This window comes from Centropristis striata, chromosome 4 (genome assembly GCF_030273125.1).
Source record: "Centropristis striata isolate RG_2023a ecotype Rhode Island chromosome 4, C.striata_1.0, whole genome shotgun sequence".
NCBI classification, from domain to species: Eukaryota; Metazoa; Chordata; class Actinopteri; order Perciformes; family Serranidae; genus Centropristis; species Centropristis striata.
Window position 1 is genome coordinate 13290843 of NC_081520.1, and position 27620 is coordinate 13318462.

The window sequence follows — 27620 nt, forward strand, 5'->3', positions numbered from 1 at the left end:
CCGTTTGATTGTGTTAATGGGAGAGGATATTGCACTCTTAGATATACGAGACAACTAATTCTGCAAGATATATGAAGATTAAAAATGTTGTTCAGCTCTGTTTGGTTTATGGAAATAGAATTGCGCATCATGTTCATGAGTAATAGCTGCATTATAAGCACTGTAAGAACATTAAGAATATATTGTGTGTGATATGGTGTTATTTATCTGCATTTGCTCCCCTGCAACTGTACTCTGTGTGGGTGAATGTCTCGTTTAATATTATTAGTTTCAACTTGCCATCTGTTAGAGATTTATAGTCACTGATAGAGGCTCTGATTGAAGTTGTCCAATCCGGTTATGTGAAGCAAATTGGTGTAAAGCACAAAAGGGTGATACATATTCATGCAGATAATGGTTTGATATCACTGCCCTTCATTTTTTAGATCCATTCACAGTAATCATATTAGGAGACGACCAGAGGACAAATTCCACGCCTCGCATTAAAACATGCAGTGCAGCTTACTGGCAGCTAAATCTACTGACTCTGAGACAGATGTTTGCACTCATTTAATAGCATGTCAAATAATAGATTGACAAGTACGATTATCATCTCATTTCAATTTCATGAGAGGCATTATCTATATCTTTTAACAGTTTGTGACTCTGTTTTTAGTTTTTGTCTGTGTTGCCTTTCCAACTGTCAAGTCCGATATATAATTTGAAGAAGTATATCTATGTCTCCAGGCAGATTTTAATCATAAGTTTGCATGTTCAGCTTTTTGATGATACATCTCAGTTACTGTGAGTTATACCATGTATGCCCAACAATAACCTTCTGAAATGATTTGATAAACCCATCTGGGCATCCTCTTTTTTTTATCTTTTAATTTTGTGTGGTATTTCTTGCAGCAGCCTCATAACTTGAAGCTGTGTCATCTCATGGTGTGTTATATTTCCAGAGCAGCAGATTGTTGATAAAATCAAAGATAAACAAGCGGCCTTACTGCAAGCTTTTGTGCCAGGCCTGGGCCTGCTATCCCTCCTGGGGGAGATTAGCAGGTAGAGGACAGATTGAAACCAGACAGAGAGGGGATGATGAATTGGAGCATCAGTTCCAGGAAAATGATACACAGTTCTCACCTCTGCTTTCCCAAAGAGTCCTCACGGTGAGACTGATGCTGCTCATACACACACAGATGTTCCAGCTGCTTTCAAATCCATGTCTATTATACACTATAAACTCATATTCGGTTAATATAATTCAATTAATCTTTGCTGCCTCACACGTGGAGCAGCCAGTAAGAATCACAGAACCATCACAACAGGGAAATATCAAGGTCAAAAAGAGATCATGTGCAACAATCGCAGGCTGTGCAAATTAAGAAAGAATTGGACACAGAGACGTAAAGGTCATAATATTTATTATAAGCAATGATAAGACACCAATAACCGGCAGCACTAAATCATCTTTAATGTTTACTGTAGAGTGATGTTTAGGGAACAACGAACAGACTTGCCTGATTTCTTTTTACAATGTTTGTAATCACTCACCGAAATAACATTACATTAACAGTTTGACAACCAAGACTCTTACATAATAAAAAATGACAAAGTCCAAAGTAGCCACTACTGTAAAACATGCAAATTGGACAGATCCATCATATACTTTTACAGATAATTGTGATGTATTAATCTCTGGAAGACCAGTCAGTGCCACTTCCTCCCTGTGTGTTGGGATGCTGGCACATGTTACATTACAGTTTGGAAAATTATATCTAATTTTGATTCTTTTTTCTGATGCTGCAATTGCAACATGACTCCCAATATTGGAAGAAATTCTAATTTCTGCATTTTTTTTTTTTCATTTTGATTGAAAAAATGCATTAAAATGAGATGTGATTGTTTTTATTTATTTATTTTTTTTGCGAAGATCTATCCAACAAAAGACTTTTTCTGTAGTCTGTATAATATGATTTGTAGACTTGAAAACCTATGCAGCGCCACAATCCTTAATTGAAAAACACTATTTTGTCGCACATTTTCCTTTTATCAAATATTGTGCCTTGAGTGAATGGGATACAGCATGAATCCATATTGCAATTTCTATATAATTTTGATTTAGCCCTATTATTAATTATTAATAACAGTGCAACCACTATATGCACTAAAACCTGACTTCTGTGTCTCTTAACACCTTGACCACAACTGTCTGCGTCATGTAGATAAATAGATGGACTGAACATCTGTGCGTCAAGTACTCGCTATCTTTTGAAAGCCAAACAATCAAGGTGTAAAGCTACAAGTTCCTTACAAGTCACCTTAAGGCCACATTGTTGTGTGAAACGCTGACCACACAAAATGCACTCAAACGAGACAGGTGTGACTCCACTGATGTCCTGACCAGCAAGTGGCAGTTGGTTTTGTTGCTAAATCTAAAGTGGAAAGAAAAACCCATTAAAGCCCTCTTAGTCGTGCAGAGCATGGGGGCTGCAGTGTGCCGTGCATGGTGTGCCAAGTGGCTAGCTGTGCATAAAAGGAAATCATTGCCGTTGCTGAAGCTGCCAGCTCCTGATTTGCACTTAAGTCAATTGTAACTGGTTTATCTGAATAATATAATATATTGTCTTTTAATTTCATACCGTCCCTTGTCCCTCCTTGACCTCTTTATGTAAATTTCAGAGCCTTCACTGAAGGAGAATTTATCTTTGACCACTGGTGTGAAGGGGAATGCATTAATGCTGAGGATAATTATCACTGGGTTTCAGCTTTGGTTGCACACTAGATGTACATTCTTACTTTCGCTTACACAAAAATATTGTCCTTCTACTATTTTAACATTGATCATCTCTGCTCATGTGTAAATAGTCTTGCTATGCACATTAAACATGCCTTTGCTGTCGTGGCATTAGAGCCCATAATGAGGGTGGCAAAATAGCTTTAACGCCACACTAAGCAAGATATTTATGGAAAAATACACCTGTTTTAGCAGCCAAGATCAAAAAACAGGGCTGCAATGGAGAAAAGCATCACACCCCTGCTAAGTGAGACCCTGAACACTTGTCAGCTCACAGCAAATAAGGCAAAAGCAAAATTGAAAACGGCAAGCAAGCGACTCCTCGATTCAGCGGAGGTTGGTCTCATTAGATCCTTTGCCTCTCTCATCTCTTTGGTATCCTTTGGCATAAAGCAATCAGAGACTGGGTTTAGTAAACATGAGCGTGCTGCGTGCAGTTTACTGTTGCAACATGAATTCTGGGTATAAACAGTTTCTTTTGCTGCCATGTGGAGCTGTCAGCTTGCAATTGAGAGTTTGGAGACGATTCAAAATTCAGTGATTGAAAAGCTTGCTCGAGTATTTAGTCCTTAAGATGCCAGTATAAAAACATCAATAGACTAAGGTGGCATCTTTACGCCTCCCAAGGTCCTGTATGCAAATTGTACACTTTCCATCTGTCTGAGAACCATTAGTTGCATCGACCAGCTGTTTGTTAGAGTTAAAACCAGACATTAATCTCTGGCTTTTCCAAGCAAGCCTTGAAGTTCTTTCTTAGTCTTCATACATACCTACTCTCACCTCATTTCTCTTTTTCCTTCTCTCCAGTAACAATAACATCACCTGCTGCTTTAAAGCCCCTCTCCAAAAATCCACTGCTAATTGTGCCATTTTGTGCCAAAATGCCTCAGTCAACTCCAATTATCTGAAGAAAATTAATGATATTTTTTTATACTCTGTGGTATTTTTCATGGGAATTAAATTATTCGTTCTGTGCTGTTTTGTAATTCTGGTCTTAACCAGATCATATTTTTATAATACAAACCTGACAAATCATTCATCTGTGCATATATCATTCATCAGTTACAGGAGTTTGGCCCCAAACATCAAGGTTTGCCCTTGTTCAAATACTGAACAGATCTCACTAAAGAAGCCCATGTGCAGCCTCATCAATACTGTTTGTGGAATCGTGCAGCACAGCCCAGTCCATGCAGTCAAAGCATCCCTGCAAGACATAAGAGCTTTGATCCACACTCCTGACCTGCTGCTTCAGTGCCTTCTCCCTCTGCAGCCACCTCTCAGGGGTGGACTGATCGTTTGTGCTGTAATGCAACGGTTTCAAAGGGAGACACGTATTATTCATTAAAAGAGCCAAAGCATGAATCAAGGGTCATCGTGCCTCAGACTTTCCGCTGTGAGGTAGGTTCCAAGCTGAAAACTTTCATATTATAGCAAGAAATCACATGTGAAGTTGCTGCAGGAGTATCAGCAGCCACAGAATACCCCTGAAAAATGTCAAGTAGGCATTGAACCTATACACCCTCCAAGTGGAAAGTAAAACATGACTTACTTTGAAGAGGATGTGGCTAATGTGATTTTATGGATGTCTGTGTGGGTCATGGCTTTCACAGCCGGTTTATAGAATCTCTTTTTAATTGGTTTGCAGACTTTCATCTGAGCTGAAAACTACCTGCATGTTTATCAAGGCGTAGCGCTGCACTGTGACGATCATCCACATCCTCCTTTATCCGGCATTTCCACTATTCCTCAAAGAGACCAGATAGGAGCACTTGGATCAGGTCAGAGCAGCGGTGCTGAGTTATGCAACTGCTTTGAATTCTCTCTTTCTTTTGTGTTGTGGCGCTGATGGGTAGCCTAACAGAATTTTCACAGCCAAGCTAATATGTTGCAGCCAAGAACACCTGGCTCACTTCAGAAGACTTACAAAGGAAGGAAAACGGTTTCCAAAGCTTAATCATAAATTAAATCAGTGCTTCTTTTTATTCAAGTTGAATACATGCTGTTTTATCAGAACACAGTTTTTTCCCCTATGCCAAAGTCTGTTCATTCCTTGTTATTTGAAAAGAAAAACATGTTTTTTTTTATTGTGTTGTCTTGTAGTGCACCTGGTGTGCTATAACTCAACAGTACTGTCGAGCTCTGCTGTCATCGTGACGAGCCCTGGTGTGTGTATACAGTTGACAAAGCAATTTTTTTGTCCTGGTCTGGACGGAGCTCTTGGGCATGCCATCATCTTGAATCAGTAGCATGCTCTCCCTGAGTGCTAAAACAGTGATGTCTGAGAGGTTGATGGCCAGCCATTGAACTGCAGACCAGCCTTGTCAGCTTATCTGCTCTCAACAACAGCTGTGTCTCTAAGGGGTTTTTGGTTCACACAGATATTTTTCAAAAGCCAACACAGACCTTACATTTTAACTTGTGACACATCTATTAAAGCCCAGACAGATATTTGTAGACGGTATCTAGAAGAGTGCATGTTTGAAGCTCCATTGTAAACTAAAGGAAACAAGTTGAATAAGTGCACTTATATTTTCTTTGCTCACCTCTTCGAAAATCATTCACTGCTGCACTTCTCAGGCTTGTCATTTTCCAAACATACATATCAGTGGTGCTGCTTTTCGCAGCCTCTTCTTCAAAGATATTTCCACTCTTATCATGTTCTTTGACGCCATCTGCTGGATTCTCATTAAATAAACTTCACTGAAAGTTCAAAGCAGCGTTCTCACTCACTGTACATCAAAACAATACACATCCTATTTGTGTTTACTTATGTTGCATTCGCAGCTCATACTTTTTCCACATTGTGTTGTTTGAGACAAAACTAGGGTGGCGCAAGTGCCTTGAATTCAGCATTGAGATTGATTTCTTATTTCTTATTCCTTTATTGATTTGTGTCGCAACCATTAGAGAAATCTGTTTGAGGAAAAATAACAATGGAAGAAGCGTGGAGTAGAAATGGTGGAAAAAACAGTTGAAAGGGTGTTTAAATACTATTTACTCGACAAATGCATGTGAAATACATTTGCAAGGCCATTCAATTTAAATTAATTGTATATTAATTTTAAGACTGCATGTCATAAATGTTCTCACTGAGTGGGGCAAAAAAAGCATTCTCCTACTTTGCCCCATGGTCTTGAAATAATCTGCAAACTGTGTGGGAAAATTTAAAGCAATTCAAACGGTCCATGTTACTGAAAAGTGCAATTGTTTGGATTCAGTACATTTCTGTATGTATACATGTGTATTGCCTATTTTTCTTTTTTGCTGTTTTCACTATATGTTCCCATGTTTTGTCACTGTCATTTTAATCAGTAACTGGCAACCAATCTTGGCCAGGTCTCCCTTGAAAAAGAGATTGCAATCTCAAGGGACTTCCTGGTAAAATAAAGGTAAATAAATAAATAAATAAATAAAAATAAATATTTTTTGTACCATATGAATATGACTTTTTCTACTGACCGCTGAACACTACGGTGAAGTTTATCATATTCTGCTGCTGTAGCCTCTACTTGTTGTTATTACTGTGTAGGCTTCTCTGTAACAGGGCCGCAGATGTGTGTGAAAGCGGCTGACATGGCCCTGAGCCAGGTCATCATGCAGAGTGAAGAAAGCCAATGCTTTGCATGTTTTTTCATTATTCAGGAGGACATGAGAGGGGTGGCAGCTGGGGGCGGAGTCTGTCTCTGCAGAGCTGATGGAGGGAGACCGAGCAGAGAAGTGCATCTGAACAAGTGGATCGCCTGAAGGACGCGAAGGCTCAAACTTGGACTCACTTCTCGAGTGGAGATGGAGTGAGCAAAAACAAACGCACCTGCTGTAGTCGAAGGTATTTATCATCTTTTCAAGCTTTGACAAGTCTGTTGAAGTCCCTGCAGTTCATCTTTCAGCGCAGTAACTCAAGTGTTGTTTTCAAGCTGGAAGAAAAGTTTATTTTTATCCCTGTGGTTTCTTAGTAACATGAGGCCTTTAATGTCTTGATATCCAGTCTGGTGGCTATATTTGCGCTAAATTGGAGTCAGGCACTTCTCAAATAGCGTTTGTAAATAAAACCGAACGATAAAAAGTATATAATAGAGATAGGTTGTAACACTGGAGGGAAAGTCGCCTAATTATGTTTAGACTTTTTTCTGAAAGACCAAAGCTTAGCTCATCTTAAAGCAATTTGTTCCAACGTCCATTTGTGGGAAACTTGTAGTCTAAAAACAAAAAAGTTACAGGGAGTGAAGTTATTCTCTAAGCAGAAAGAGTGTGAATAACCTTGTTCCTTTTAGCTAAATGTTCGTGAAAGAAATTGCCTGTAGAGGGCGATGTTGTGCATTGGGAAAAAATCCCAATGGAAAAGAAAGTTGAGGTGAATTTCTTCCAATTACCCCTTTCTTGATCCAATCAGTGTGTTGCACAATTCTCAAGTGGGTCCCCTTATTTTCTGCAAATGAAGCTGATGGTCTTAAAATGCCATTTTTGTCCCTGACAACCTACTAAATGAGCAAACCCAGATTACTTTAGCTGAAAAATCGATATAAACTGTGCAATTGTTAAGATGTGTTTGCACTGCCATAATAGACTACCTGCCTGGCTAGCCCAATGCATGCTGGGAAAGACCCCCTGATGCTCCTTGATGGACATCTGGATGTCACATAGGCCTACTTTATTATTGTTGTTGTTTTGCAACAATGGATATTTTTAAATGTACACTTTTTTTTAGAAGAATTCAGTGGTTGAACATCTCTTTGTTTTTAAATCAATACAACAAAAGGATATATTGTATCTTTAGGAGTAAACTGGAATAAACTTTGCGTTTGACTAAAAATACCCTTGTTTGTTCATCAGGATAGCATGACACACAACAAATATAGCAGCGCTCTGCCTTGTATGGATTACATAAGTCTGTCTATTTTGTATCTCTACAGATCCACCATCACAAGAATGTCACTGTCAGTTTTATTTACATGAAGGGATTCACCAACTCTGACTTGCAGATGTATAATTGAGGATTTTCGAGCTTCATTCTGCACAGAGATTTAGTTGACACTGGTATTTTGTTTGATACTATTTCTGCAACAAAAACAGAACAAACTTGTTTGTGCAGTAGTGCTCCATAAATAATGTTGACTTGAATTGACTTGGTGTTACTGCCACCAGTGGAACTGAAATTCTTTTATTGATGCCAACCGAAAATGGCTTTCTCATAAAACGGTCAAACTTTGCTTCAAAAATACTATTCCATACAGTCAATATTATATTTATTCAATGTTGAATTGAGACAGAACATTTTAATTAGAATTCAGCTGCAGCACTTTCTTTCCAGCTTGAGATCAAAGTTTTTTCTTAAAGCTGGAAAGTAATGTAAATCAATAAAAACACAGGCCTGCGGGTACCATTAATAGTTACCAGAAAGACATTTTTAAAGACAGTTTAAATGGAACACCTCAAAAAGGGGGGTTGGCCTAAGGATTATCAAGGCGTCTTTAGCAGGGAAGAAGAGCACTTTTAAAGATTTCAGCTCTCTCTTATGAGACGCTGTGCATGCCTGTAGGCAGTGGATATAATGAAGGCTTTAACAGCTCAACCCAACATGTCTTTCCTTCTTGATATTTATAATCTTTTCTGAGTTACTCAGATAACCCCCTGGGCTACCCACCTGACAAAAAAGACAGAATCAATAATGAACATGTACTTTAAAGGTACTAAACGTGTCATGCTGACATTAGGCAAATGCTCAAATATCCGTCCAGATTAATAAATAAATGATCCCCCCCAAAAAGTGAAGCAATTCTGTTGATGCACAATGCAAAAGAACATAATCACCTCAGTGTAACTGGATATGCACGGTGTTCAGCTCACCTGGCCTCTTGCTTTCACAGGCCACAGTGCTGCATGTGTTCAGAATGAAGCCCCTCCCTCCACAGGTTGATGATAGCAGGCAGGCAGAGCAGGGAACAGGTGCGGATTGTGGAGTAGTTTGCAGCCCTTGAATGGTCCTTATGTGTGTTGAACAAGCCCAGCCCCCAAACTGTGTAGAGAACAGATGACCTGTTGAATAATAATTCACTTTGGATGCTGGCTTTTTGTCTGTTTTTTCCAAACCTGTCATGTGAAGTTAAATATTTATAATGTGGAGATGAGTGGATCAAATGGCTAAGATCAGGAGACTGTGGCATGCTCGACCTGGTGAAGTTGTAAAAGTTTGACAGTGTTGATCCCATGTGATATTAGATTGTCATTATGCACTTACCATTCAAGAGATTTGTAAATGTTTAAACAGGAACCTGGGCTGTAGCTTATGTTGCTTCTTCTCTGAGTTTCCAGAGAAAACAGAGCCCTTCAGTGGCACATTCACACACTGATATTTTATCTCTTGATGTTGTTAAGTGTGTTACGTAACAGTCGTCTGTATCCAGCATCAGTTCCCACAGTGCGCTGCGTGTTTGTCGACTTGTAGCATGAGTGTGTTATTCAAGAGTCCATGAGAATTACTGGAATTAAACTTCAGCTGGTTTGTGCTAACATTAGGGCCTGATATCTATCAATTATTCATCATGTTCTGCTCTGCCTGTGCAAATCTAAATGTGTCTCACCATGGTAACAGCCTTCTGTCTCAGCCGGAGGGTGTTTCAGCGGCTGTGCCGACTGCAACCTCGTTTGTCAGTCCAGGCTGTCCTGCTCCACATTCTCATACATGCGAGGAAACAAACACAGGACAGCTTCACAGCTTGTAGTAGATTATGTTTTAAGTTGAGTTGACTTTGTTTTCAGACGTAACACAAGTTTATATGGAAGTAATAACAGCTGGTGTAGGCTTATTTACCAGATCCGTTTGTCTACATTGTTTTTCAAATTGTTGATCAAGGATTTCCTCCTGTTGATTTTTCTTTAACTTCAGTATTCTTGGATGCATAAAGTACAGTCCAAGTAAGTGAAGTTTCATATTCACACTCATTTACACGTGTTGTTGCTGATTCCGCTTTGTGTTTCTACATTTATTTGATAGGTTGTAAGAAATGTATATGTTGCTATGACATAATAACCATCATCACAGTATACTCTGCATAATCCTCTTGATATAGCTCAAACAATTCACAATAAGAACATTTTACATAAGACTTAGACTGTTGTCAATGTTGAGAGTTGATGTTTATTGTTGATATCCGAATATCATAATATAGTTAATTAGACTGAGCAAGTTGTATCAGCCACAGTTGTATTTGTCAATTGTCAGAATTATTGGTAAAGAGAAATAAAAATCTAATTCCATGCATGCATTTCCTACTGAATGACGGTGGGGACTCACAGTGACAGATTGCAACTTTTCTTAAATTGAATTCAGGTCATTATTTGACTGAGGGAGTGACTGCACACATTTTATGTATGTGTACATGTGTGTGTGAACTGCAGGCTGATTTTACTTGTGAAGGTATACAAGACAGTGTATTTTTGTTGAACACCAGAGGGTGCACTGTCACTGCAAGATCTGTTGCTAGTTCAGGTCAATTACAGTAATACTCTATTACTATTACTGCACAGCAGCATGTGTATCCTAGTCGAATCTGTTACCTTTGAGGGTTCTTATTATGTAAATTGTTTAGTTGTTATTAACTATTTAAAAAAACACATTCATATGTGAAGGAATAAATAGTAAGTGGCACAAGATGCAGTACAGAATAGAGCCCCAGTGGTGTGGTGATAGTGGATAAGGGTCTGTACTAGTACTGCTAGGTAGATGGGTAGACTAACAAGGAGGAAGTGGGTATGCTAGCCTATATATTCCATGCTTTTTGGCTGATATGGGGGTGTACTGTAAATAGAGCAAGACCGATATGTTTTGGCCTGTCATAGACATAACTGTATCTGTCGGTATTTGCATATATGTTGTCTCATGTGCACTGAAAAGAAAACTTTTTTTTTGCAGATTTAGAAATGGTTTCATTATCCTGCAGAGAGAAAAGATGGTGATGTTGTCGATAATGTAATATATTGTATAGGCTATACAATGTATAATAATGTTAAACATGCTTTAGGAAAGTTTTTGTTTAAGAAAGCAGCCTGACCTTTGCAGAATGGTGTTGGTGCACAATTTTAACACTTAAATCAAACACAAAGCTAAACACTTATTAAGATGCTTAAAAAACTGAGCAGGCTCATTTGTAAGTGGACCAGGGTGAGCATGGGCAAGTAAGACCTTGATTTTAATATCAGACTAATTAGTTTGTGTTTTAGTGGACATGTGTGATAATAAGCATTCCTTTTGTATGCTGACTTGGGATCATGTCCTTAAACCCCAAACACAAAGCATGTCTTTAGATGTTGTGAAGACATGTCTTTGCTTTGCATGCTATTTACTATAACAACATGATGATTCATGTCCTGAAGGACGATTTTAAGTAGGTCAGGACCGTGCTTATAGCTAATTGTAATTCAGACTCCATTACTCTGCAGGAGTGGTAGAAACATGATGAATGGACTTTGTTGTTTTTGACAATTTTCTCAAGTGTGCTGCTGCAGAAGCATTCCGTTGAAACGGTTTTCTTTAGGCTACCTTTTTCTCTGACAGGTGGATGACAAGTGAATTCACCACTGGACTCATTAGATTGAAGAAAAACTTGTTGCCAGGGGCTCCCTGTTGTGCAGCTATTTTCTTTGACATAGTTCAGCTCTGTGTGTTCAGTCAGCCTTGAAGTTAATCATATTTAGGTGTGATGTTTGACATTTTAAGTGTGGCTACTTGTTTGTTCTGTGCTGCAACACAGCTTCTTGCAAAACATATCAGTGACGTGAAAAAACAGTGTATAGGCTGGTTGTTCCCCGTTCTGCCTGTGGTTTCTTCCTAAAACAGAAAACGCCTTCACTTCACGTACATACACAGGGTGTTTGTATTGCTGATGTAGGTCAGACTTGGAAAAACTGGTTCATGTGGTAGGTGTGTCCAGCCAGTGTTCACTTCAGTGGCTGCAAGCTGTGTGAATGATTCTCCGGATTTACGTCTGACTTATTACTTGATGGTTTCACACCTTTCGCCCATTTCCTCAATGACGCCAGCCATAAACAGCAGGAAATAATACAGTGGGAAGACAGCAGAGGCCACAACACAGAGGACTGGACATGGAAGAAAGTGCTGGGAATGTGCAGATGTGTCTGGACTGATGGAAACAGCGAGGACTTTTAGCAGTCTAAGTGGAGGATGTATTTTTCTGTCAAACATCTCAGAATGTGAAGCGGAGTTAATGTGCAGCTTTTAAATATTCTCATTTATGCTGGTAATGAGTACACCATTATTTAAGAAATTAGTTTGCGCCTCATTAACGCTGCCAGAGGAAAGACGTGTGTTTAGACTTTGATGTGTGGACTCCAAGACAAATACAGGATATTTATTCAGGAATGCCTCGTGGGCATACAGTGGGCGGGGATGTTGTAGCTGTCAGAGCAGCCTCTCTTTCCCTCTCCCTCCCTCTTTAGTTATGACTTTGCCCCTCTTTTCTCTGCCTCTTGCCTTTTTGGTGAAAAGAGGAGGGGCTGTCTCAGTAATCCAATACCTGCCCAATTCATGAATGTTACTGTAACTTGCTGAACTGCCCTGACAAGTACAAGGGTTAAAACACATTAGCAGAGCGAAGCTGACAGCTCCGGCTGCATCTCTGCACGCTTGCTGAAGTTTGTAAGGAAGGAAAAGGAAGAGAAATTATAGACACTACACTAGAAAAAGAGGGGAAAACCTGGCACAGCTTCAAATGACTTCTTTGGAAGAATGATATAAGTAGCTGTGGGCTCCCTGCCATCCAACATGTCTTTAGAGGAGAGTGCTGTGAGAGACATGGCTGTGAGTGAGACGGATTGCTCTGAGGGACTTGATGAGGTTGTCCTGGGGCGCATTGCCAGCTTACCTCTGGATCCATTCCCACCCCGGGACTTCAGAGGGAAGTTTAAAAAGATGCGCCATAAGAAGAGGCCCACCATTCTTGAAAGTAGGTACTGCTTTGACTTGGTGAAGCTTTGGTAATCACCTCAAGAATTCAGTTTTTAATCTGGGAGAAATGTTTTATTTTGTTGGTAAATGTGGTGCATTGTCAGAACGAGCATTTCATCTACTACTGCCATCACTTTGTGAAATACCTCATCCCTCCATTGTATTTGTCACGCTCACCTAGGAATCTGTTGGCTTGTTAGTAATGAGGTCAGGCAGTGCGAGAGACCATCACACTATTTTTTGATATCTTGTACTTTCTGTCTGACCTCACAATCCAAAATGTCTCTACTCCTTGTCTTTATAAAGGTGATCAATGAGTGAACAGTGATGACTTCAAAGAAATAGGGACATTTAACACCAGAATATGTGCCCAGAAAAGAAGAAGAAGATGTAGAACTAGGGGCGCCAGGGACAGAGAGAGAGAGAAAGTAAGAGAGAGTCAAGTGTGTGAGCTTGATAACCACAAAGATGGCTGAACTGGAAAGACATACCTCACATTCCTAACCTTCATCAGAGCCTGATAATGCTTTTAATAAGTGCTTTATGTGTCGGAGCCATTGCCCATCTAAAGCCTGATTAAGGAAAAATGTTTACAATCATTTTTCAGCAATGCGCCTCTGATTTATTCACCTGTTACACATGTTGCTTTGAGACTGAACGCGGCTGCTGCAGATAAACAGAACTGCACACCTGGTAATTATGGAAGTATTACTGAAGTGTTTTTCTGTTTAAGAAGTGACACTCTTCCTATTCAGAGTGCCAGCAAACTGTCAGTGTTTTATGTGTAAATGTTTGGCAGCAGTTATGCATGTGAAGTTTAGAGATATCCAGATAAGATGTTCTGCCATAAACATTGTATTTAAGCTTCTTTAGAGTGGCATTTGGTCTGATATTTGCATGATATCCACTCCTGGATGTAATTATGTGGTGTGATACAAACATCAAGTTGTCCTACTCTGGCATATTCATTACATATTCTTCTGATCTGCTGTGACAGTTTATATCTGTTAAAGCGTACAGTCTGCTTCATGGTTTTCCAGTACAGTCAGCCTTAATCTCTCTGAGAGACAGGTCCAGTAAACAAGTTATTACTGCTTCTCAAATAATATCAAGTTTGGTAGATTTCTCTATCAGTCTCCCTGTGCTTTAACTTTTTCCTGTTGAGCAGCCTTGTTGAAAAACATCTAAAATTATTCAACAGGGGAATTGCGTAACTGTTGCCCTACAGAGGGCCTCTTACTGGACAAGTCAGGCTGACCAGATTATAACTGATGGATAAGTGAACTGTGTTTCTTCACTGTTTGAAGACTCTATCGTGCCTGATCTCCGTTTTACAGTTGTGACCAAACTGTTGCCCATAATGAGTCAAACTTGCTCTGATTAGACAGATTAGGCATACTCTTTATGGGTGGTTGTGTTGATATTTGTACAGTGTTTGTCTGCAAACAGGATGACATAGAGTACATGCAATGGGTGAAAGAATTCTTTCTGACCATGCCCAGATCATGTCTGAGACAGACTCTCTTGCAGAATCCTCAACATTATCAGATTACTGGTAACTTACAGCGAGAGGTGATTGGAAAGTTTCTGCTCTTACCCTCAGAAGGATATTGTATAATTTTGTAAAAATGCTGAAATTGGCATGTTGTATGCTTACAAATAGGACAAAGATACAGCAACATCTGAAGATGAAGAATGCTGTCAATCCCATTCTTGTGAGCACAATATCTCAGGGTATAAGCCTGGAGGGAATTTCTTCAAACTTGGCACAAATGTCCACTTGGACTCAAGGATGAACTGATTAGATTTTGGTGGTCAAAGACAAAAGGTCAAGGTTACTGTGCTGTGTGAATCTGATCTCTCAGGAACAGTGTAAGATCATTTCTTCAAATTAAATAGTAATTTCCACCTGGATCAAAGGATGGACTGATTACATTTTGAAGGTCAAATGTCACTGTGACTTTGTTTTTTGGCAAAAAAGTCAATAAACATCTCATAATTATGCAAGCAAAAACACTTTCTTGGCATTATTAAACGCCCTCAATCAGAAAAAGAAGGGGAGATTGTGACTATATTTCACATTTGGTCGGATACTGAATCAGTGACAGTAATCTTTTTTTCTCATCTTTTTTGTAGCGTCTTTGCAGCGTCTTGTCTGGATGTAACCTACAGTCTACTGCAAAGATTGTAATTCTAGTTACTCTTCACTTTGATAAGGTGTAAGCATGTTAAAAGACGGCACAGATGAATCAAGCAAAAATAGGACTAACATATGGATTTATGTGCTTAGTACAGGGTTCATATGGGTGCTTGAAATCTTTGAAAATGCTTGAATTTAAATGTTGTATTTTCAAGGTTTAAAAAGTGCTTGGATTTTGGATAAAGTGCTTGTAAATTCTACTGTATTTCTCTTGCAATCTGACTATATCCATCTATAGACTACAGATAATCACATGTTCAATGTAAAAAATAATGAATAGCCTATCTGAAATGAAGACCGTTCCTCCTAAAAGTCTAATACCATCGCTGTTGGTATGGTTAAGTGAAATCTCCTCCTTTTAGTATGTAAGTACTCATCTAAAACATGCAATTTACAACAGGTGTAAGATACTGGAAAACCTTGAAAATTTACCTCGGAAGTCCTTGAAAAATGCTTGAATTTGACCACTGCTAAAGTGTGTGAACCCTGTTAGTATTAATATGAGTGTGAGCTCATCGCCATGTGAATTGTGTTACTGTCAGTACAACTTTATGTAAGCTCTGAGATCTGCTCTCTTTATGTGCTAGTAACAGTATCAGTAGCAACCTCAAAGCTTATCCACATAATACTCTTTCAGTTTCCTCATACTGTCACGCCTAAGATATTAATTCTTCAATTTATTTCTCTATACTAACTCCATTCCCAGTTAAGTGTTTATCTGTTATAGCATGACAGGAAGCGCAACAAGTTGGAAGCACAGACCTCATAAGTGATGGCACGTCACAACAGCTCTTTTGTACAAGGTGGTTTATTTGGTCACGGCTGTGAGAGGGAGGGTGGGATTATACACAAGCATACTGTATAGTATGATACAAAAGTGTCCAGTGTCCTGAAGACCACAGGAGCAGCCAGGCAGCACTGTGTTAGGCATAGTGAGGACACCTGAGCCTCTGTAATGTGTGTATACCAAACAGTGCAACCGGTGATGGCGTCTCCATCACAGAGTCTGTTATGTAATGAAGGGCAAGTGGCTGTCGCTTGATGGACAGACAGAGTTCTGATAGGATTATACTTAGAGCTGTGAGGGGCAGTAGAGGAGGGGGGGTTGGAGGATGTGTTTATAGTCCATATGGTTGATGACATGCATCTGCTTTTCATATAGCAAAAAGGTTGTTAAGATTGTTGATTGATGTAGGCCTCTCAGGATATACTGGTATTAACGGTAACTGATATTTAAACAATGAAATATTGATGTTATAATACACATAAAATCATACTTTGTAAATAATCCACCATCTCTTAAATCTTGTGGCTCTTTTTGTTTATCAGTTGATCTGGTTGCCTTCACTATAAGTGTAATTGTTCTTTCTGTAAGTTATTGTACAGTTAAAGTTACAGACTCTCTCTCCACCTCCCTGAACCTATTTTGAGTGTAATTCATTTGCCAAATAAAATAGACAAAATGCATAAAAACAAAGATTAGTTTGACTCGTAAGAATCATTTAATAGCATCTGTTGGTTTGACTGAAAATATGAAGAACAAACAGCTGAAATGCTTTTCAGCATGGCTGCCATACATAATTCCTATTTGATTGATTTGTTTTCTGTTATGCAAACAGTAGAGGGTGTGGTGAGCTAGCAAAACAAACAGATGATTTGCATTGACAATTAATTCCCTGCTAGTACTAAAATAGCCACTTGATATTTGAAGCTGTGTCACTTTTTAAAAAAAGAATACTTTTGGACTTTTTGGGCAAAATAAGTTAGTTGGATATGTCACCCAGAGCTTACTTTTTACATAAACAGATAACTAAAGTCATTGATATGATAAAATAATGCCAATATTACTGGGAAATAAAAATGATTTGTTCCCTAAATAAAAACAATAATGAGAAAAATACTGTGTGGAAAACTAAAAAATATGCACAATATTTAACTTTTTATTTGACAACTGTCTAAAGATGGTGCTGCTAAGACATAAAAGGGTTAAAAGCCAGCAGTCAGCCCCTGCTCCCATGCAGATCCCATGTGTGCAGTTAATCCTGTCTGCTTGCTGATCACTTGAGTGTTTTCTTCTTTCCACTGCTCTCCCAGATGTGGCCTGATATTTGTCGTACTTCCCGCGTTCTCTATCTCCTCTGTCAGTGGTGGCAGCCTGTCAGATGCTCCCAGTCACGCTGAAAGACGCACAAGCCCAGCGCTGTCATCGTTATCAGGCCCTGCACGCAGACAAACAGTAGTTATTATTAACTGCACTCCGCTAAGAGGATTGCTTCCTGCACTCTCAGCCTCCGCGCAGTTATTTAAAGGGAGCTTGCATTGCCGCCCACTGCCTGCCACAGCTTTAGAGAGAGAGAGAGAGATGTTGAGAGAGTGTCAAGGGAAGGAGAGAGAGAGGGCTGATAGCCAAGGACAGGACACAAGAGGAGGGGTAAAGCAGGACTAGTGTGTTTTCTCAGGGTCTCGTCAGCAAAGCATTGTGTGCGTCACAGCGAGGTGACAGCAGGCGCTACCTGCTGGTCCCAGCTCAGCTGCTGCTGCTGCTGCTGCTTCTGGAGGGAAACCACAAGTAGAGGGGGGACACTCAACGGGAAGCTGCAGCCATGGCCAGCCAGCAAGACTCAGGCTTCTTCGAAATCAGCATCAAATCCTTGCTGAAATCGTGGAGCGGCAGTGAGTAGCACTTTGTCTCTTGTTGTTGTGGTTTGTGTCCTCAGCTGTCAGAGCTGACTGTGACTGGCTGAGGCTGCAGCTCGACTGAGAACCTGACTTTATAGCCTCTTTTTCCTGTTCTGGTCCATCACGGGGATGTACTGTTGTTTGTTGCGGATAGAGCTGAGTGTGATTTTATTGTTCAGCATGCTAGTTGCTGCAAACTTGGAAGTGTCATACTTTAAACAGCAGAGCACCACACACAAAACGTTTCTAGTTGTCTCATAGCAACAGCCAGGGACATAACTCCAAGTATCTGGCAAGAGTAAGAAGTTGGTCACTACAGGATATACAGGCACACAGTGATGTGTTACAGTTACCATTACTCTGATTGACCTGTGTACTATATAGTATATTTTCCTCATGGTGGTTCAGCATGTTATTCTGCTGCTTTTTCTTTAAATCCCAGCTTTATTTTACTTTTGTCTGTGAGTCTCTGACAGAGTCTAAATAGCTCTTATTAAGTGTGAGGACACAGTAATAGGATTAGGAGGTGCAGCTTGGTTGCATATTCTGTCCAGAGCTCACGGCTCTACTGCCTCCCTTTGTGGCCCATGAGGATGGGATAGGATGCCTCTGTGCATCTGTTCATGGCATAATTCTGCTTTAAATATGATATAAGAGGTGGGCTTTGAAGATGAATCTCTTTGGAAGAAGGATGAAACAGAAAAGTGGAAAAAATAGGCAGTAGCCAAACCAGGAAATTGCACTTTAGCCAATAAAACACTTGCAGTATAGACTCCCAATAACAATGTATCAACTAAAGACATGCAACAATACTTAAAATCAAAAGTGAGTATGCCAGCAAGTCAGCTGCACCTCTCAGGCAGCGTGGTAGCTTGTGCACATCTATTGAATCTGGATGAAAAGAGATACCATAGAACATGCTGTCCTTGTCTATACACTCAACATTGAGCCATCTCCTGATGACATTGCATAATCCTCAGAGTGGGTCGCTTTGCTGATAAAGGTACAGGCACTCATTGTACTGTATCTGTAAAGACCCACGGCTATGCATTTAACATTTTTCATTAAATATGTGATCTCCTAATCTCATCTCTCTGCTCCAATTTACACGAGCTGTTATGTAATGAATCACAAGATGCCAACAGACACAGTGTAGTTAATAAAAACTAATCTAAAACTCTTGGATTCCGGACGTATTGGCTGCTGATACAGAAATGGAGATAATTATCTCTTAATTGTTGAATTTTAAAGAATTGATCAGATTTGAAGAAATGCCTGGAACCAATAGTGTGTGTTTCCCTGCTGTGTGTCAGATACTGTTTACACTGTGATCACAAGGTAAACAAAGTCAAGGTCCTTTAGACAGTGGTCTCTCATAAGTCAGTGTGTCCAGCTCTAATAAAACAGTAACAACGAGCAGCACAGAAGTGGCATTGTGCAGCAGCGGCGTCAGGTCTGGTGTTCAAATCGCCTGAAGGCCGGTCCACCATCAGCCAATCAGAGCAGGAGAAGAGCTGCAGTGAGCCGAGCACAGCGGTGCTCCTCTCATGAGTAGTCAAACATGTTGTTGTCCACTTCAGTTGTTATGAAATACTATTATTTTCTGTTATTTTAATAGTTCAGTTTTCTGTCACATTTGACCAAGTTTTGGTCTGTATATGCAGTTTAATATTTGTGCTCTATTTTTGAGGAGATAAAAATAGTGTTTTAACAGCGAATTAAAATGCAGAAGTTATACATAGACAAATCCTTTCCATTTAGATAGAAGAGACAGATGCAGCCGTTTTTACTGGGACTTATATAAATGAAATGCTCTCTCACAGCAGGCAGCAGTTTCGAGCATGATGTCAGCTTGCTAAAACAGGGCTGATGGTCAATAGTTTGAGACTGACATTTTAATCTGCTTTTCACAGAGGCCTGTAATCACTCTCTCACTCTCTTCACTCTCCCCCAATTTTTATGGGACACTCAAACTGTGAACTTGTGATAATGTATTAGAATTAGGATGTTTTTGCTCCATTTCCTCCAGCTGTTGCTTCCTCGTTTGATAAATATTTCAGCAAAAACAGTTCAGCTTCAACTCCAGGCAGGCATTCCAGGATCCAAATGAAGTCATAGATTAAATGTAAGCCCTAGTCACTTATTCTGTTTCATTTTAATATGGAAATATAGTGGCACATCTGGTTGTTAACAGGGATTCTGACTGTTTCCTTTGACCTATAACTGTATGATCTAAACCAGACGACAGCATTTTCCCGCTCGTTACGTTACATGACGCAAACACTTTTATTACCACCCACCTTTGGTGGAGCACCAAAGAACAGTGTTCCTTTATACCCAGCCTTCAGCATAATATATAAATACTGTACAGTGGTGGAGGATTAAATAGTAATGTTCTGTTATGTCAAAGGCTGCATTGCCTACTGCTCTGTCAAAGAAATGCAGTGTCAATGTTTCTCACAGCAGCTGGACAAAGTGCTCCCAAAGGTCTGTGTTGACATTGGAATTTCTGGTCCGGTTAAGGAGGTCAGTGGTATCTAAATATCCACCCACTCTGTTCACAAACGACTGCTAAAGTGGTGGTTGACTCAGTGGGACAGTCTCTGTGGATGCATATAGTGAACTGCATTCTTTGTATATGTATGTATGTGTGCATGCATGGGTGTGTGCTAGAGAGACACTTGTTAGCCTGTTTGCATTGTCCTCGAGGGAGCACCACCATGCTCAGGGTGTTTCCAGCATGGCGATGATGTAATGCACACTGTGCCCGAGCTCCTTGTTTGCAGAGTCACATGTCGTGTCTGAGTGTCCGTACAGCGCCCTGAGCAACAGAAAGTGCTTCATATCCACACTGACTGCTTTCTTCAACTCCCATTTCCAGTATAAGTAATTGGCATGGAGAATTTATATTAGATTATGTGTGGATTTAATTTTATTGAACAAGTTGTGCCCTGTAAAATGCTTGTTAAATACAAATCAGATCAGATGCTGCTGGAAAGTTATCTAAAAATCTGATATTTTACGGATTTTCCCTAATGACTATAGTCCTTGCAAACGGCTATAAAAAAGTCTTAAGAAGTGTGCCTCAGCAGTGCCTGATCAACAATGGTGTTTACACTCTGGTGGTCTGACCCTCGTGCTTTAGGATGGTGGAGGAAAGGGGAGGGCTGCACTGTCAGTATAGTGTGTACCCTGGGATAAATATAGTCACACAACTATGCCACCATAGCATGTTGGACCTCATCACTGTGCTGTGCCTCAGCTAAAAATTCCTGCCTGACCTTCACTCTTGGAAGGCACCGGTTGGTCACAAGGCTAGAGGAAGCCATAGCAGAAGCAGCTCAGAGGGAGAGAGAGAGAGAGAGGGAGAGAGTGAGATCTAGGGATTGCGTGGTCTCCCGTACCAAACACTACTCCCACTTTATAAAACACACCCGACGTTGGCTCTGCTCGCCATGGAAACTATGCCCAGCAGGACAGAGCCAGCTGACACACAAGACATGGACGTTGGTGGATTTTACTAGCAAACATTTGTGTTAATTCAGGACAACCCTGGATACCATATCCTCCTTCCCCACTATGGACGGGACGGCTGTGTGCTGGAGTAAGGCCAGCGTCATCAGCTTCATCAAGGGCCTGGGTAGGTGCTGAGTTGCCAAGTGAGGGAATCATGTTCTGAAAGCCATACGAGATCGTCGCACATACTGGGCATTCCTTAAAAGACGCTTCGTGTCCTGAAAAGAACTAGAGAAGAAGAGCTGTTTACTGGTTCCACAGCGTTTCTCCAGCTTCTCTTGTGCAACCTTGTCAGACTTACTGTACAGCCTCTAAAAATGCTGATTGGAACTTTGCATAACTCCTGTTTCTGCACAACATATGTTGATTTGTATCTCAGTTCCCTGTTTGCAGTTTCCTTCAGCTGCCTCTAAAGAGGTAATCGTTTTGAGTGAAGCAGTTTAGGTAATTCATTAGAGCTGTTTTTATTCTCTCGACCTTTGATCCGCAAGAAAATTGATGTTCCTGCTTTTGGCAGACTACAGAAGTCATTAAATTAAATTGCTGGTTATCTGATTCCTCGTTTTAATACATACTGTAGGTTTTTGTCTTGTCACAACATGATTACATACACATAAATTACTTTAATTTCAAGGTGCATCTTGTCTGCATGTGTTGAGCTTAAACATGATGTAAAGACCTATAGTACATTGTAGCTGATGGTTCTACACTGATTAACAACATTTTAACAGTTTATATATGTATATATATATATTTATTTATCTGTTATCTGTTTAATTCAACATTTCACATACTGTAGTGATATCTCTCAATAACTAAACTTGCACATTGCACAAATATGTATTGTGCATATTGTCTTCATAAGCTCCAACCAAACCAGTTTTAAACAAGGATTTTAAACTATTTTGATCCATAATTTAACAAGAAAAACAAAACAAAACAAAACTCATGCTGACCACAAAATTCTGTTTGATTTGTGACTTTGACAGATGTAATGTGCTCCTGACACTGTGCAGGCTGTACTTGCCTCTGCTGACATACTTTCTGTCCAGTCACATTTATTTATCCCATGCACACACACACACTTTCACACAAAAAATGCGGTTCTCATTGTGAGGCAGTAAGTCTCTGCTGTCCTCTCTGAATATTTCTCACATCAGATTTATGGCTGTTAGTGTGGTGGACGTGCAGTTAGGGGTTGTAGAGTCTGAGGCTAAATAAAAATCTCACAGTTCTAATGAGATGTTTATATGCAGTTCTTTACTATATTTAGCACTTTTGTGTCTAGAAGCAGCAGAGTGTAGCACTGAGGTAAATTTTAACTTGTGTGTTAGTTAGCAGGGTTTTATGGCCTGAGTCAAGCCATCCGTAATCAAACGTGGGCCACATCATAACACTGGCTGAAGGATGGTCACATGCACAAGATTTTTGCTTCCCTCAAAGGGCAATGACATCTCTGGTACGAAATGAAAACACCAGCTGCTGGCCGCGGTGTTTTAATTTCCATATGCACTCTGTTAACTGTAGCAGGAGGAAATAAAGAGCAGACTCGGGGCAAGCCGGTGCCCTTTGGACAGTCTCCCTCAGGAATGTTCAACATGTTGGGAACTTTATGTCCATGTTTGGAAGCTTCTCAGTAATACTCTGTTCGGTGATCTCTCTTTATAAACACATCTGTGGCTAATCCTGGCCCACTCATTTGTGCTTGAATTGGCAATGTTTGATTTAACAAAATTGTTTACCATCTTGTGCTTTTTGTGTCGTTTCCACAGCCTCGCCTGTGGGGAACGGATACAGTAAACCCCCCATCCCTCCAGTCTGCTGTCCTCAGGGAGAGAAGGGTCCCCCGGCCATGATGCCCATCAGCATCGACCCGGAGAGCAAGCCGGGCGAGTACGTCCTCAAGAGCCTGTTCGCCAACTTTACCACCATGTCAGAGCGCAAGATCCGCATCATCATGGCTGAGCCACTGGTGAGTCAGCAGAGAGTGACAGACTGAAGGGCTACTGCTCAGTGTGTTCTGTAGCGATTGGTTGTTGTTGTTCTTCCTAAACATGTGGGGATTTGGTAATGTCAGACAGAAGTGAAGTCATGACATGAGTGCTCTGTAAAAGGCCCCCTGACCTTTTTTGTAAATTTTGCACTGCTCATCAAAGATTGCATGACTATGAGTTGTGTGCAGTTTAATCAAAGCTTCCAGATTATTCCATTTGAATAATTTAATGATAAATGATTAAACCGTAATTAAGTATACAGTAAGAAAATAGCAAAGGTTAGAGAAGGTTAGAGTCCACAAAATAAACATATTTTTTTGTCTTGTATGTTGCCCTGCTAATCATCTCCTGACCCCTTTTGGGTGTCCTGACCTCCAGGTTGTGAACTGCTAAAATAAGTTCAGACAGGAAGCCGATTGAAAGGCAGACAGTAGCTGGTTTGACACTAATGGATTACAAACAGTGGTAGCTTTAGATACTTTTCTTAAGTAAGATTACTAATACGACAATTAAAAAAATACTCCAGTATAAGATAAAGTCCCCGTCCAGACTTTGTTTTAAAGTATGTAAAAATACTCCACTATGATTAATATTTTTGTTTAAAATAGTTTTCCCATGTAAAAAGTAGACAGTTATAGATTACAGTAGTGGATCACTATTAGCAATGCATTGATGCACATCTGGTATTTTGCTGTTGTAGCATGTGGTTAATGTAGTTTAACTACTTATTATACAGTTTGGTAGTTTAGTATGGTGGTTTTCAACCTACAGCTTATTGACCCCTTAAGGACACAAGATAAATATGAAAAATGTTTGGTTAATCCTTATGTACATATGAATGGCTCATTTTAAGCTAATGAGAACACAACAATTCTTAGTTTTAGGGGATCATACACTATTGAAAACATATTTATGAGCATTATATTACATTTTTTGCCAAAAGAGCCCCCTAAATCCCACACCGGACCTTTAAATTGGAACAGTTGGAATGGAACTGCTATAGTAACATCTTACAGGTATCTGAATTGTGAGGATGAATTTATAATGTGTTGATATATGTATTTTTGTGACAATAAGCAGCCTGACTCCTGCCAGTTAAGCCCTAAATTGTTAAAACTTCACAGTGATATATTACTGTAAAGGTCTTGGGCAAGTGTCACACACACAAAATCAGAGATGTTAACTACCTTGTCCTGTTTAATTGCGGTCAGCTAAAAGCCTGGTAGTTTTGTGAGAAGCAGCCGCTCCATCAGCATAAAGAAGGAAGCAGCCTGGGGACAAGAAGTAGCCAGCTTCATCGTGCATGCTTCAGTGCTTACAGGCTTCAGCTAAGTCTAGCATATAAAATGGGCTAAGATATCTTTTTTTACTTAGTTTTTTAAATTATCTTTTAAATGTAAAAACTGTTGCTTCGAAGAATAGTATTTTTGAACATTGAACAGATGTTAGTACAGAAAATTACAACATTTTGCACCACAGACATTACGTCTCTGCTACCTTTCTGACACCGTCACATTAATCAAAGGGGTTGTAAAATAAATCTAAAAAGTATAAATATAACTAAATAGAAATAATATTTAAAACAGCTCAAATTCTTCTTTATTAGATACGAAAAGTAAATGAAATGTTTTATTTTTTTGCAACTGTGTTAGAAAAAAGGTCCCAGGTTCTGTTTTTGATCATTCATAGTTTCTATAAACTTGCTCCAGGATTGAAAGAGATATTCAGAATGCATAGATTTATATCAGCCCAACATACTGTTCAGTAGAGAAAACTTGCACTGCTCTGGTACTTTATTGTAGGGCGGCAACTAACGATTATTTTCATTAACAAGAAATCTGCTGATTTTTTGGGGGGGGGGTTTGTAAATCCATAATTATCTTTGTTTGTCATTATAGTATTTTTAAAATGTTTTCGTATTTGCACATTGGAAAACATATATGACAATACTAATAAATGCCAATATGTCTCTGATACGGCAATATCAGCAGGCAGATAAATCACTCAGGCTCCACATGTAAGAGACTGAAATCTGACACTGTTTTGGCATTGTTTTCACAGCCATATTCACAATTGAATAGAAACTGTTCTGAGGCTTTCAGGCAACAGTCAAGTATGTGGTATTTTGATTAAGAGAGTACTCCAGGCTCTAATATTATTCATTAAGTCTTGCAACTGGCTGGTAACCTTTTTTATCTATGTTTTGAGCCCTTGTCTTTATATGACAGAAGATACTGACAAATGAACATTTCTGGAAAATCAGATGCTGCAAAGCTGCCAATAGAATCTCAGAGAGACTCTGTCCGGTGGAGGTTAAAAGCCGATCAGCTTGGCCAACAACAGCTGTCATAAATAATTCTGTGTACAGACAGTCAGGCAGACAGGGAAGAGCCACTGCACCACTCACCACCTGCTCCCAGAACCACATTAGTATCTTACAAGTGCTGCTGAAAGTCAACTAAAAATGACCAACTGATCCATATTACTAAGAAAAGCCTCAGAAAGCAATAATCAACATACTTGAAGCTCTATGTCCTAAGGCACTATTGTTTACCACACATAGTTTCTCTTAGTCAAACCATAGTGAGGGGAGAATAGATAAGAGATTAAATATGAATGTGTTAAACATATATATGGTATAGATACTATTTACAATTAATTTAATGCAGGTTGTACAGCTAATATAGTTTGTTTTCTTGTGGCTGCTTTGGCAGTCTCCAGTTTTAGGGATTGTGGTTTATAGGAAGCTGTTAGTCACCGGTTCTGGTCTGCAGGGAAGTGTTAATTACCAGAGGGAAAGTGTGCGACTCCTCTTTTCAGTCTAACTCCCCCAGGAGGACTGCAGGGAGGAAGTGTGTCTGAGTGTTTTTCCTCTCAGTGGAGAATTGGCTAAGTAATTTGTTTTAGCCATGTCTTGTCGTTATTGGTATACAGTTGTCCCTCCTATTCATCCTTTATCATTCAGGTGAGTTTGTTTAACTGAATCTGTCATTTTTAACGATCTGAAGTCAGCATTGATTAATGAAGCACAAATTGAATTTGTAGAAAAAGGAATTTAGTAAAAAAGAAATGTGGATCCATGAGCTGATTGAATACAGTATTGCTTTATCAGCCAGCCACAAAGGGCAGTAAAGTCCTTTAAAACCTGACAGTGCAAGAGGCATCGACTTTTCTGTGATTCTAGCACAGATGGGCTCCTCAGACGCAAGCATTTGTCCAAAAACTAAAAAGTTCATCTCAGACCGTGGGGCTTAGCTGGCGTTCCAGCTGCAAAAGAGAGAGTGACATTACCATCAACCCACGCAATGTCAATGTCAGACACATCAGTCAGTTAGCTGTTTTGGATTAATCATCAAGTAAGTGATGTGCTGTGATTTGCTGTCTGGCCAACGAGACAGCAGAGGGATGGATGTGTCGCAGAGCAGAGAAACAAAAAGGTAAAGGAAAGCAGATACTTTGATTAGTGGAGGATAGGTTAGGTGTGATGTAAACATACCCCTTTTACTGATGTGTGTTTTCAATAGTGTCACCTGCTAAAGCTGCATTAAATATCTCTTTAAAAACTAAAATGAAACCTTTGTAATTACTTTATTTATCCACCTTCATTTGAATTTGTTCCTAGGAGATTAAAAGTCTTCATGTTTTGGGTTAAATAACTATGCTATGAGACATAGTTACAAGTTAGCTTGGTACAGAAGTTAAAATAACTCAGCAATGACTTGACATTAACAGAAGTTTCCTGGGTCAAAGTCCTGTGTTTGCTTGAGCCATCCATCCACCCCAACATCCTCCCTGTGTGCTCTTTATACTACATCACCTGACTGATTCAGCCTTTACTTATGAAGGAATAGGATGTGTTATTAATTATCCACAAAAGTCAGGACTGTCCTTACAACAGGAGAGGCCTGTCCTCAACTCAAATCCCTCATGAAGGCCTTTATCTCAGATGATAGAAGACTGTTCTAATGGGAGCTGTCATGACTGTCCCATCTCTAATATGTGATCCTGCCTGCTCGGGCCTGGCATCAGACTGATTGATGGCACTCTCATTAGCTGGGCTGAAATGAGTTCAAAAATACTTCACACAGTCTTCAGATAGGCTGGAAGGAGTTCCAGGCTTCAGCCCAAACTTAAGTGAACTTCGTAAGAAAACCTACAGAAGTTGTAAAATGACTCCTTTTTCTTTTTCTTTTTCTTTTCTTCAGGAAAAGCCTTTAACAAAGTCACTGCAGAGGGGAGAAGATCCTCAGTTTGACCAAGTAAGTGCTGTGAAATTCTGGTTGCAAAAGAAGTAATCTAAAAGTGATGCACTGAGTTGAAAATAAGTGCCAATGTCTGCTATAAATGATACAGATAAAAGGATGCAGTGATGTTTTGTGGTTGCATTTTTATCTCCATGTGTTTTACAGTGCAAGTGATTATGTAAAAGACCAACATTTAAGTGTTTTGCCTCTCCCTATGAGCACCTAGACAAGTCCGTTCTGAAATACAGCT

At 39.7% G+C, this 27620-nt stretch overlaps 1 protein-coding gene across 5 annotated transcripts in view; it reads left to right on the forward strand.

Moving 5' to 3' along the window:
• The first annotated feature begins 6515 nt into the window (after positions 1–6515).
• The window catches only part of LOC131969709 (protein furry homolog), a 56352-nt gene continuing 35247 nt past the window's right edge, over positions 6516–27620 (forward strand). For 2 of the 5 annotated variants that reach the window (XM_059330866.1, XM_059330867.1), the window contains exons 1-3: positions 17359–17610; positions 22905–23104; positions 27332–27385. In XM_059330866.1, coding sequence (XP_059186849.1) covers positions 17541–17610; positions 22905–23104; positions 27332–27385 — 324 coding nt within the window. In that variant the 5' untranslated portion in view covers positions 17359–17540. Of the gene's footprint in view, positions 6603–17358; positions 17611–21115; positions 21257–22904; positions 23105–27331; positions 27386–27620 lie in introns of those variants that run through there. The other 3 variants (XM_059330865.1, XM_059330864.1, XM_059330868.1) reach the window with 3 other exon arrangements.